The sequence below is a fragment of the Aplidium turbinatum genome, chromosome 12 (assembly GCF_918807975.1).
Source record: "Aplidium turbinatum chromosome 12, kaAplTurb1.1, whole genome shotgun sequence".
In the NCBI taxonomy this organism is placed as follows: domain Eukaryota; kingdom Metazoa; phylum Chordata; class Ascidiacea; order Aplousobranchia; family Polyclinidae; genus Aplidium; species Aplidium turbinatum.
This window is the reverse complement of record NC_137483.1, coordinates 20,193,911-20,207,738: the sequence shown is the minus strand read 5'-3', so window position 1 is coordinate 20,207,738 and position 13,828 is coordinate 20,193,911. Positions and strand designations below refer to the sequence as shown.

General features: G+C 39.7%; 1 protein-coding gene and 1 long non-coding RNA gene across 2 annotated transcripts in view; both read left to right on the top strand.

Annotated features, from left to right (window-relative positions):
• The window catches only part of LOC145781412 (uncharacterized), a 73,828-nt gene that overhangs the window by 50,485 nt on the left and 9,515 nt on the right, over window positions 1–13,828 (top strand). The gene's annotated exons all lie outside the window — the stretch shown is intronic.
• The window catches only part of LOC145781229 (adhesion G-protein coupled receptor G7-like), a 42,796-nt gene that overhangs the window by 22,072 nt on the left and 6,896 nt on the right, over window positions 1–13,828 (top strand). Inside the window, exons 8-9 of the mRNA XM_082593006.1 lie at window positions 12,206–12,347; window positions 12,859–13,019. Coding sequence (XP_082449132.1) covers window positions 12,206–12,347; window positions 12,859–13,019 — 303 coding nt within the window. The remainder of the gene's footprint in view (window positions 1–12,205; window positions 12,348–12,858; window positions 13,020–13,828) is intronic.

Genomic DNA, 13,828 nt, shown 5'->3' with positions numbered 1-13,828 from the left:
AATGTCGTTTGTCATGACGCCATAAGGATATTTACCAGTAGATCTGTAATTGCGAAATCTTTATTATGTAACGTATTTTGTAGAACTTTCTACCCTACGTTACAATCTGGAAGCTTCTTTAACTTGCTTGTTTACGTTTAGTGCAACGTGACAGAACAATGAGTCCTTATGATGTAACATTACGTCACCTTATCGAAGTTATTAGACCGAACAACCTTCTATAAATAGTGGTTTAATTTGCGTAATCAATATTATTCTTATGAGTTGATTATGAGAGTTGTGTTGTGAGTTGTGGATTGGTAATAGGTGAAGAGATTATTGTTGATTGAAAGTTGAAGTAATTGAATACAAGTAGATGAGAAATGGTGCTGATATAAATTGTGTTCGAAATTAGAGTTATTTGAGAAGCCGTTCGTTAAAGTCCTTCAAGAATTTTCATTATCATTTCACCAGTAGAACTATTCGACATTTACTTGACTGCCTTTCGGTAATATCCCATTAAACTACGTCATTGAACCTTTTCAAGTCTCTTTCCTGGTAAGAGATAGAAAGAAATTGTGACATATACGACCTGTTTTATCCTGAAGCTGCGGGTTCGCTATGGTTGTGGTGAATCGTCATTGCACTGGACTCCGGAAGTGTGTTCCGAAAGCTAGTGACAAACTTTTATTAGCAAAGCGAACTCGCAGATTCAGTTTAAAACAGGTCGTTTGTATTTACACTTGTGAAACTAGTACATTCTATGGCCAACGGAAAAATATTTAGCAACAAATTAAGCAAGAAGTTCTAAGCGCCTTTCTGACCGGGTGACGATGGAAAAGCTGACATCCAGGCTTGGTATGCATCAGCTTAACCGTTTATCCTGTAGACGGAGGAGAAGTAGTCAGGGGCTTGTTACTTTCAAAGCAATGTCACAAAAGAACTACGCGATCAACACCTTTGAAATTTTTTGACTTTTCCTAAAAAATATTCCAGTATTTATTCCGTTTTAAATGACGTTGCTATTGTCTATAGTTGTAGAGATAAGATAATTTTTATAACATTCTCTGATATGTTAGTTTGCTACTAGCTAGTTTTTTGTTTTCAAATTACAAGAATTAATAGGGTTACACAAGTTGGCTTTGTTATAAAGCATTCATCGGCGTATGAGCAGATATTTCCAGGCTAAATTGAAGGGCATGAAATCATCAGCCACTCAGCAGTCTCGTCGTACAGGACCCTCAGACCATGCACACCGTTTGGAGCCCGGTTGGTTAGGCAGTAGTGTATGACATGGTCTGCGGTCTGTTCAGTAGCAGCCGAGAAACCGACCCTTTTCCCACGCTCTCTAGCGCTTCTCTCTCACGCTACCTGGAAGTGGCAAACTCGTTAACGCCACCTAGTGATATGACGTCAGTTGGAGTCGAGCTTAGTGGAGACCAAACTAGCCGAGATAGGCTTGGTTACTAGTGAATGCGCAAATGTATAAGGCATCCATTCCTTAATGAACCCGCATCTTTCAGCCAGCATTATACAAATTTAGCTGCTCATGCCTGTGTGCCAGGAGTGGTTTGCAAAGCCCATCGCCGAAGGCTAGTTTCGTAGATTACAACAGGCAAACTTGGTTATATCAAAAACATTTTGTATTGTATTACTATTGTAGGACATATTACAGTCGACTATCATGCGATAACGCTTTAGCATTCATTGGGACTCTCTCCAGCAGTGTTGGCATCTAGGTTTTTTAAAAATAATCTAGATGAAGCTAAAAAAATACCAGAATAAACCAAATTGAAGCAGAAATAAACTAAAAAATAAACCAGCATACAATACTGATGATAAATCACATTACGACACACAAATCGAAAACAAACCAAACCAAAAAAACACACCAAATCGAAAAAAAAAATAAACCAAACGGTTGCAACTAAACCACATTAGGTTTTAAAAAGACTAAAATGGTAACACTGGTGTTCGGAACCCAGCATAATCTCCATCGTCGCTGGGGTACTTTCTGCGGATGAAAGAGACAATGCAGGATGGCAGCACGACTTTGTTCGACTTGCCCAGAACTTCTCCATCCAACAGCCACTCCAGCACGTGCCTATAAGCGACCAGCCTGAATTGCCTGGGAGATATAACAGCTTCATTTAATAATAAATGGAACAATTACGCAACCAGCTCTTGAAAGGTTGTTGAACAGTAAACAAGCTCAAGTAAACTCACTCATTTGACAACTTTCCATCGCGTCCTCTGGGCTTGCCATCTTTTTCCCAATTCTTCCTATCAACCCTGAAGAAGGTTTGTAGGACTGCTGGATTGACCATTGCATGGGATTCGTCTAACACAGTGATGCAAGAGGTGCTCTCCGCCATACGTGGTTCGAATGTCACATAACATTGGTTAAGACGGTTATAGGTGAATTCTTCGTAAACAATTCTTCGTAAAGCAATTCTTCGTAAGCAATTCTTCGTAAAACAATTGTTCGTAAACAGTTGTTGGTGAAATGAAATCCGTAAAAGAATTTTTCGTAAAGCATTTCTTCGTATACATCAAATCTCCATTGCATGCACGAATAAATGCTTTGAGAAGAATTGTTTTACAAAGAATTAACTTTACGAAGAATTATTTTACGAAAAATTGCTTACGAAGAATTGCTTTACGAAGAACTGTTTACGAAGAAAACGTCGGACACCGGTTAAGACGTACCGTACTCGCATGGGCCTATGACAGCTTTGGTCTGTCCCTTAACCAACAATTCCAATGGATAAGTCAACAGACCTGGCTTATTTTTTTCAAACTTGAGATTGCAAAGAGCCTATAACTACCTGCTTTCACATAAAAAGCACGTGCAACAAGATCGAAGCAGCGAAAAAAAAACTCCTTCCTCTAGAACAGTGGTCGGCAACTTGCGGCTCTTTAGCTCCTCTGAAGCGGCTCCCTCCAGATTTGACATGATTTGGTATAGCCTATGCGTTCGACTGTGATAATGAAAAAAAAAACAACGTTGTTTACTAGTTGTGCAAGATGATGCAGCAATGAGCCAACTCTGATCGAGTGATACTCTGTCAGAAAATAATAGACTTTTTTTTACAGTTTTTGTTATTCAAGTTTTGACTTTATCAGGTCAGTTTACAGCTTTTGGCGTGAACACTAAACAGCATACCCTTTTTTATTACCTTTCGTGGCTCTCAGCTGGTCATTTCTGCTAAAATATGCAACAGAATCGCTCTTTTGTTAAAAAAAGTTGCCGACCACTGCTCTAGAACAAACACAACTAAAGGACTTGCAAAAGCGATTGTCGCTTCAGTCTGACTCCAACTCACGTCATAATCCGCGTGTTGCGCAATGCAATCCGCCATTACAGGAACGTGGCCAAAAATACAAGCGCGTGGAAAACCATAGTTTTGATAACTTTTATTGAGATAAATATATAGCCTTAAAAAGTAAAGGCAAGGTCGGTATTTATAGATTGAAACATGCTCTTGCAGATAAAGTGCGGTCAAAGTCATCGTGCAGTTGCACTTTAAGCAGTTGTTGTGCGGCGGGCACAAAGGGGCGTCTTGATTTCAGCCGCTGCTGTATAGGTGGTGGTCGCTTGAATGCTGCATGGAGGAGATGGTCGGGGTCCGAAGCGCGGCTGGCGAGAGAAATCGTGGCTCCTTTACGACGTAGCTCAGCGGGTTGGATGCCTGCTAGGATGTGTAGGTAGTCCGTTGGAGTGGGACGCAGGCATCCAGTTGCAGTACGCAGTGCGTCGTTGATGGCGGTATCAATGTGATGGGTGTGAAACCTACGACACCTGGCTGGTGCGCAGTAGCCTACTCAGCGGTAGAATGGACAAGGGCTAGGGTAGCTGTACGAAGAGTTTTGGCACCAGCTCCCCAGCCGGAACCCGCCTATCGCCTCAAGAGTGCGACGCGTGTAGATAGTTTTTTTGCGCAGTGACTCCAAGTTTCGGCGGTACGTGAGTGACCTGTCCAGGGTTATGCCGAGGTAAATAGGTTCGGCACAGTAGGGCAGGCGTTCCCTGTCAATGTTGATGTTTATCTGTGCTTACCGGTTGTTAAGGTGGAAGGCCGCCGATACTGTTTTTGCCTTGCTGAGTAGCTTTCATTTCTGGAGGTGTGTTGATAATGTTTGCATGTCTTAGCTGCGGTTCCTCTCCACTGGCTGCCAGTTTCCCGCTGATTGCAGAAGTGCCAGGTCGTCTGCATAAGCATATTTCCTGGAGATGGTGGGAGGCAGGTCGTAGGTGTATACTGTATATGTTGAACAGGAAAGGAGCCAAGACTGAGCCCTGTAGGACGCCGTTTTTAAGTCAGCATAGTCTGCTTTGACGGCCGCTACCGGTGGTGAGGATAAAACTGCAGTTTTGCACAAGTTCCATCATCATATGGACCATGTGTTTGTCGGGGAGCAGACGGAGTAACTTGCCGCTGTGCCATACGATATCATGGGCAGCCGTGAGATCAACAAACACGGCGCCAGCCTTCTTCTTAGCCGGAAAACTGTCCTCAATGTCTTGGGTCATAAGTGTGACATGATCTACGGTTGATCGTCCTTGTCGGAAACCAGCTTGTTTACGGGGAGCTGCGGATCTATAATTATTGGTTCGACACGGGCGTAGATGAGTCTCTCGAGGATCTTAAGTGGGATGCAGAGCAGTGAGATCAGACGGCAGCTCTTCGAGTCCTCTATGGGCTTCTTCGGCTTAGGAACTGCAACCGCAAGGGCTCTTCTCAAGATTCTGGGAATTCTCAGGTGGTGCAAACAGCAGGAATGGAAGTCTTTTAACCAGGACTTTAAGGAGGCAGCAGCATGGAGTATCAACTCCGGGAATAGGTTGTCGGGGCCTGGGGTTTTACCTGGCTTCATGTGCTGGAGGGCATTCAACCATAATGATTATGCCTTTTGTTTGCAAACTCGGTTTTGAGTTACTTTATTTAATCTTTTATTTACATCTATCTATCTTTCTTTGAAATTATCCGATAGCATACGATAAGCAATGCTGAAAAAGATGTCATTTTACACTGTTTTCTATGGCCTATACATTTTATTTCAAATAAAAAAGAGCAATAGGAAAATTCTTGACAAAACTTAGTTTATCGCAAACAAATCGACTGATGTATGTTTTGTTGATTTCTTGTTGGAAAGCAACAAGAAGTGAGTTCTTGACCAGCCAATAAACTTCTGCATGTACCTTTACATTTATATTCACATAAATATTTATGGACTTTGTTGAAATGTTTTATAAAAACGAGAGATTGAAGACTACTGAAAAGAACTTGATATGGGTTATCTAAACCGTTATGTTTTTGTAAAAAAAACCCGCACAGCTAAAATATTGTATTTTTACAAACATTGCACAATTGCACATGTTGTATTATCACTGAATCTTTACCTAAATGGTACTTTTGCAGTTGCTTGAGAGATTACAAAAGTATTTTTTCTACAAGGATTCAAAAGTTTTGATATATCTTAGCAGAAACACTATTAGGACCAACTCCATAAATTCAAACCTTTTATTATAATGTTGGTCTTCAAAAGCTAATTTTCACAAAAGCTTACCTCAAAACGGTAAACGCCTATATATTTTTCTCGAAAAATTTTGACGTTTATGTCATTTGGAGGCTGGAGCAGCGCTGCCTGTTGCCTCAAAAGAATTTGTAATCAATGCCTCGTTTTTGTGACGTATCGTAACGTAATCTATCAGTCAGCAGCTCTTGTGCCTTTTTGCTGTCGAATACATTTCCGTGACAAAAGACTGGTTTTTGTTGTTACGTCATCCAGCGCGAAGTTGCATTTTCTGACTGCATATAAAACGTTATTGTAGACTGTAACATGTGGCTCAAAAATAACTTGAAGCAGTTTTTTGCGGTGGTTTAAATCTCATTCTCTGCAAATGTTGAAACAAAACAAAATATCTTTATAATGCCTTCGGCAAAACAACAAGCAAACGCAAATCGGATGTCAATTACGATTTCATTGAGTGAAGGGTGGACGACGTCTACGCGTAAAAGATTAAAATCGAACACAAAAGAATTGGCCCATCTCATTCAACTTTAAGGTAATTAAGAAGCGATTTCTCCAGTCAAATAAAAAACAATATGACCAACCATCAAATAATTTGAATCTTCAAGTTGTGCTGTTCAACAAATTGCAAACGATTTTCATTGCTGTGTTGTCAGATAAATTATCTCCAATATGTGAAAATTTGATTGATCTATCTTGGGCAGTTTTTGAGTTACACGAGCTTGCAAACAAAGAAAATGATAATTCATGATAATAACCCTTGAGAACGTGTTAAGAAGCGTTGGTTTGACAATGCCCAGGAGGATGATCTGTGGCGACATTCCATCAGGGTCGATCTTCAGCATCGGGTGGCATGAAGAATGACATGTGACAGAGTATAACTTCGTTGGTGTCCAACCCTCGTAATACGGGAAAGAAGAAACGTTAAATAGTTACAAGGCAAGTGTAGCATTGCGAGATAACGTGACGTGAAAATAAAAAAAAAACAAAAAAAAACAAACGACGTTGCAAAATGATAAACAAACCAAGGTTTAGTTCAGCATGTATGATGCCCCTTCAACGTTTGCTCTACGTTGGCAGTGATTGACGTTGGTTTTGCAATGCCATCGCTGTCAACGTGGAACCTTTTTCGCTATAAATACCAGTTCATTTGTAGTGTTATTCATTCGCAATTCAAAAGTTGTACTGAAGAGAGCTAAATGCTCGAAATCCGGATATACAACAAATTCATGTTGTGTATGAATTGGAATTAAAAGCGAATTGAAGTTCATCTGGTCCTTTGTCTCCATTCATAGAATTTGAGCATACGCTGACGACGACGACGACGAGCGAACAACTACTTTTTAGCTTAGATTTCATCTTGTGTTTGAAATTGCTCATGAATTTTGCTCCAAAATTCTGATTAACAAATTGCAATGATTTCAAAAGAATTTAATGTAAAACTGATGTTACAACAGACAAGTTAAAATCGTTAATATAGTCTTTAATTGTTCAGTGTGTGTTAGTTAGTAGCGTTGACGGAGGGGTTCAAAGAATAGTTTTGAACTCGCACCAGAGATGATTCCAGGGGCCTGTAGCCTTTCCAAGAAACCACCTCGTATTGTTTGGATATAATGCGTTCTTGCGTGCATAACGCAGTGAAGATAAAACGGGTAATAATCTGGTGAGATTTCACCCTCTTCCAATCTGCCTTGAGCCAGCATGGAAGCAGTACGGCTCATAAAATCACATGGAACCCTGTCAAGTAACCCGTGTTGATGCGCAATCTGCTGCAAGCGAATGATTATTATTAATGCGTTTGTTTTAGAAGTATCTTGATTTGAGGCCGAGGAATTCCATAAGTACCGGGCTCAAATTGTCTTCTCAACGGCTCAGCTGTTGGTATTTGTATGTTAGCTTATTGTATTTTTACCGGCATTCACTCACATCAGTTTGTTGCTAATTAACTGTCTGTGGTATTTCAAAATTACTTTTCTTCCAAATCTATACCATAGATGATTGTATTCTTTGCATTAAATATTTTTATATGCTCGCCGTTATGCTTTCAACTAGCAACTACGAATTTAATTTTTCTGTTAAAACTCCACGTTCTTATAGTAGGCTAGTGAGAAAATTTATACCAGAAAGTAACTATTTGTTAAATGTTATAAATATATTCTGCTAGTTTGAAAGTAAGCAGTATCGCACATTTTTGACGGTGAAAAACTTAAACTCGGTTTGTTAGTTATGATGTTTAGATATGAAAAAGTAACTTTGTAGTGAAGGTTTAGTATTTGTTGAAAATTATTGTCTAAATTTTCCTTATGTATACCAAGTTATAAAGTAGTGACCATAGCGGAAACCGATGAATTGCGATTCTTTCTTGCAAAAAACAGTTTGTGTTTTTATTTGTTTAAAGGCATACTAAAGGAAAATTTCAAACCGGATTTAAGCATTAAAATGAGTAAACTGAACATTCAAGAATACATTTCAAAAACAATTACCCAAAAAAGTTTGTTTTCAATGGCGCTGGCAAGGCCCAAAGTCCAGTGTTTCATTTATTTTCATTTTTTTTAAAATGACCAAAACGTGCAAACACAGCTCAAGAATACGTCATAAAGTCCAGCAATAACAAAAGCCACGTTACCAATCTGATGTTTTGAGCAAACTGTCTTGTCACAATCAAGGTGCAATGCCTCGCGATGGCTTGCTTTGTATCTTCAACGAATGTGCTATTTTCATTATGGAATTCTGGTGCGTTGTGTTATTATCGGTTATGACCTGAAGTAACCTCTGATTGAGAAATTTGTATTATGTAACGTTTTTCTAGAATCATCTGTAAGCATGCAAATCTAGAAGGTTCTGTTGTTTTTCATGATTTCTGAGCGTCGTTTGTCATGACGTCATAAGGTTGTTTATCAGTAAATGTCCGATTGCGAAATCGTTATTATGTAAGAATCTTCTTGCGAACGTGACATTCTTTAGACTTCTATGAGCTTCTGCTTGTTGACATTTATTGCAACTTGACAGAACAATGTGACATTACGTAACCTTCTCGATGTTACCAGACCGAAGCCACCTTCTATAAATAGTGGTGTAATTTGCGGAATTATTATTCTGATTATTCTGATTATTATGGTGATTATTATGAGTTGATTATGAGAGGTGTGCTATGAGTTGTGGATTGGTAGTTGATGCAGAAATTAGAGTTATTTGAGAAGCCGTTCGTTAAAGTTCTTCGAGAAGTCAGATTATCATTTCACTAGTAGAATTATTCGACATTTAATTGACTGCTTTTCGGTTTGACCCATTAAACTACGTCATTGAACCTTTCCAAGTCTTTTTCCTGGTAAGAGATAGAAAGAAATCGTGACATTCTGGGGGCTCGTCCGGGATAAACCGAAAAAGGATTAACCGAAAAACCGAAGAATACCGAAAGATTTATTGAAAGAATAATAAATTAACAACAAGCTGTCAAAATGGCGGATGCCGTCAAACATGAGATGATTGAAGACTTACGGAGCATGGCTGAACGAATGGGGCTGAGTGACAATGAAAAGTCTCAGTTTGTGATGGAAGAGTATCACAAGATAATGGCCCAAAAAGCTCAGCGAGAAGCTGACGAAAGAGAAGATAGAAGAGCTGCTCGTGAAATAAGGAAAGCAGAACTTGAAGCTGAGGAAAAGCGAGCACAACTTGAAGCTGAAGAAAAACAAGCACAACGAGAAGCTGAGGAAAAACGTGCGCAATGGCAGTACGAAGCAGAAGCTGAAGAAAGAAGAGCGCAGTGCGAAGCAGAAGCTGAAGAAAGAAGAGCGCAATATGAATTGGAAAAGTTAAAACTTGAATTAGAAAGACAAAAGCTGGACATTGGTGAGCGATTTAATTCTACTAATGATAATGCTCGAGATGTTATTGTGGCGCAAGTTAGACGTCCAGATTTGCCATCATTTGTTGAAGAAAAAGATGAGTTGGATAGTTATTTGTTAAGATTTGAAAGATATGCTACAATAGCCAAATTGGATAAGTCGACGTGGGCTACCCAGCTAAGCATGTTATTATCGGGACAAGCTCTTGATGTATATTCAAGACTTTCGCAAGAAGAGGCCATGAACTACGACAGATTGAAGTTAGCTTTGTTAAAGCGATACAATTTTACCGAGCATGGATACCGTCAAAGATTCCGTGAGGCAAAGCCTGAACGGCACGAAAGCCCAGGTCAATTTATTGAACGTTTGAGAAACCTTTTGTTAAAATGGTTTGAACTTTCGGGGGCCGATCAATCATTGGACGGATTGGCAAACCTTATAGTTAAGGAACAATTCACAGATTCATGTTCAAAAGATCTGTCTGTTTATTTAATGGAGAGAAGTCCAAAGAATCTAGAAGAAATAGCCAGTGTGGCAGAACAGTATTTAGTTGCTCATGATGAGAAGTTGTCGACTGGAGAAACGTTGTCATGCGATAATGACGAAGAGCAAACAAATAATTTTAAAGGAGGTGCTGTTCCAAGAGATGTACGTTGTTTTAATTGTAATGGCTTAGGTCATAAGGCTGTTAACTGCCGGAGGAAGATTAACAGAAATCATCAGGAATCGAGGAAGTAGTGCAATCGTTGCAATAGGCAAGGACACGAAGCGAAGGAATGCAAGGACAAGTCGTTTTCCCGATCCAATCAGTCTGGAAAGAATGAGAAAACCACAGAGGATGTTTATCGATGCGGTTGTGCGTTAATGATTCCTGAACCCAAGCTTGACGAGGAGAAACCGGATGAAGATGTTTGCGGAAAAATAATACCTGAAGATTACCTGCCAGTAGTGGATGGAAAAGTTGGAAACAAAAAGGTAAAAGTTTTACGTGATTCTGGTTCTACTGGTATAATAGTGAGGAGGGATTTGGTTAAAGACAGTCAATTAACGGGAAAAACTGGAATTGTGATAAAGATAAATAACACTTCAATTCAAGGACCGTTAGCGAAGATATATATCGATACTCCCTACCTTACCGGGACTGTGAAAGCGTTATGTTTACAAAACTCTTTAGTTGATCTTATAATCGGAAATGTTATTGAGAGAAATTCTGAAGTTACTTGTTATTCTTGTGGCAAGAATGGTCACTTTGCTCGAGATTGTTCTGCAGATAATCAGCAACGATCTCACGATGACGGATATTACGAGCGCGATGAACCGAGGAGAAGAGGCAGGCGACGACCATTTGGAGTTTGCTATAGATGCGGTAGACGCGGACACTTCGCCAGGGAGTGCGTTGCTGACGGCGGACATTCGGAAAATAGACGTTGCCGTGACAACCACTGCTACCGATGTGGGGAGATTGGACATATAGCCAGGAGCTGCCCTTTTGATGAAAAGGCTTGCTACAACTGTCACAGAGAAGGTCATCTCGCCAAGGACTGTCCGGAGAGGAGGTGTTTCCGATGTAGGAAGATGGGTCATCTCGCTCGCCGGTGCACTGAAGATATTGAGGACGATGGAAACTTTCGCAGTAAACGTGACTATTGTTTTGAGAAAAGCTGTCCTTGGTAGTTTATGCAACGATGGACTATTGAGTCGTTGAACATAATTATGAGAATTGATTTATCGAGTAATTAATTGTTTTGTAATGTGTTTTGTATTGATTGTGTTGTTATATTGTTTGCAACAATATTCTAAGGGGGGGCGTATGTCACAATCAAGGTGCAATGCCTCGCGATGGCTTGCTTTGTATCTTCAACGAATGTGCTATTTTCATTATGGAATTCTGGTGCGTTGTGTTATTATCGGTTATGACCTGAAGTAACCTCTGATTGAGAAATTTGTATTATGTAACGTTTTTCTAGAATCATCTGTAAGCATGCAAATCTAGAAGGTTCTGTTGTTTTTCATGATTTCTGAGCGTCGTTTGTCATGACGTCATAAGGTTGTTTATCAGTAAATGTCCGATTGCGAAATCGTTATTATGTAAGAATCTTCTTGCGAACGTGACATTCTTTAGACTTCTATAAGCTTCTGCTTGTTGACATTTATTGCAACTTGACAGAACAATGTGACATTACGTAACCTTCTCGATGTTACCAGACCGAAGCCACCTTCTATAAATAGTGGTGTAATTTGCGGAATTATTATTCTGATTATTCTGATTATTATGGTGATTATTATGAGTTGATTATGAGAGGTGTGCTATGAGTTGTGGATTGGTAGTTGATGCAGAAATTAGAGTTATTTGAGAAGCCGTTCGTTAAAGTTCTTCGAGAAGTCAGATTATCATTTCACTAGTAGAATTATTCGACATTTAATTGACTGCTTTTCGGTTTGACCCATTAAACTACGTCATTGAACCTTTCCAAGTCTTTTTCCTGTTAAGAGATAGAAAGAAATCGTGACATGTCTGCTGTTTTGATGTTAAAATGTGCTGTTTTGATGTAAATACATACATAGCCTACAGTCAAATCGCCCGCAGTAACAATTATTGCGTGATCGGTTGATTGCTAGACTTTATGACGTAGCCTTTATGACGTTCTTTACAGTCGCACGCTTCGTTGCTCAGGCCAATCTCGTTTTGAAAGCTCTGACAAAAGCACGCGCACAATGGTGGTCAGACCGCAATGGGGCAAAATTTTATTGAAAATCGTTTTATGGTAGCATGTTAAACACAAAGAACGTGGAAAATCGTCAAGTCAGGTTTTTCCTTTAATACCCCTTTAAACATTTTGCAGGTCTTCAGAAGTGACAATAGCAAGTACCTTCAGAAGCTTGGGGCAATGGCTTACGGAGTACCACTACTAATAGCAGCACTTACAATGGCTGTAGCATTTGGCTATTACGATCAGCAACAGCCAAAGCTAGTTTGTGGAGAAGGTGCATTCACGCTGATACTGTTGCAAGCTAACTATTGAGTCACTTATTCATTATTTGATAGTATTTTTGGGAAACAAGAACTGAAAAAGAATGTCCTGCAAGCTGCTTTGATAGTAGTCACTTTGATTGATAAAAACATGTTGCAGCCATAACGTGTTATAATATATAATATATATCGTTATGGTATAAATCACTCTATCCCGAGTACAGTTTTCTGGATCTGAGGATCTTATTAGTACCAGGCTCCAATCCTCTCATCAGCCCTGACTCCTCTTAAATCTTCCTATGCCCTGACTGCTTCAGCCGAACGTACTTTAATAACAATAATAACAACTGGGAAGGTACGATTTCCATATCAAGTGCCTTCGGCGTCTCAAAACGTATTTGGTTTGGTTAACAAAACAGGTTTACGGGTAACAATACAGGTTTAGGTTACCAATACAGTATACTGCACAATTCATTAAACAATATAAACCTACAACAATTACTAAAGCTCTTGTTTGCTTTTTAGAACGTGATCCCAATGCTGTGTCATCATACGTTGCTGAAAATGTGTGTTGGTTGAGAGGCTATTCCCTTTACTTTGGATTCCTTCTACCAGTTGGGATCATGCTGCTCTTCAACTTTATCATATTCTGTCTTTTGTCAAAGCAATTATCCAATAAAACAAAAGTAAATAACTAAATAAACCTAGAACTCATTTTACGTGACACCAAGAGGTATGATCACCTTGATACGCTCTTGCTGGAAGCTCTGTTGCTAAATTGGGCTGCACATTTTAACAAGCACTAGATGAGTTTTTTATTTGGAACTTTCTTCTTTGATTTAAACCACGGGTCGGCAACCTTTAGCAGTGAAAGAGCCATTTGGTCTCGTCTCCATCAAACTAAAACCTGCTCTGAGCCGCACCATCTAATTGACTGCTTATAGCAAAAACCTAACGCTTACGGCCTACAGGAAAGCCATTTGTTCGAGTTATTCGGCCGTACCCTGTAGAACTGATTTGTAGTTACCATTCCAACAGCTGTCAACTCTTAACATGACTGGGAAACACAACTAATCGGTTAATCGGAAACGCAAAATAGTACCTACCAAATTTTTCACTTTTTGGTACTCCAGAGTACCAATCGGCAACACTGGCTACAAGGTAAAGTGTTGCGCCTCCTTTTCGCAACTATTCGGTTTTTGATTATTGCACCACAATGGTTTAATTGTGACACGAACTAATACAAAAAAGTATCACGTGAGCCAGAGCGCAGAGACAAAAAAGAGCCGCAGGTTGCCGACCGCTGATTTAAACGAAGAAGATATTCACCAACTGGCTCCACTTAGTTGGTTGGTTGGTTTTTGAATCTTTATCCGCGGACTGACAAAGCCTTGATTGGCTATTCCAGTATTCCTGGTAGTTTCGCATACTTGTAAAGGATTTTGACGCAGGGCCGGTTACCAAGATTGGCAGAGTGAAGCTTCGATTGTTGAAG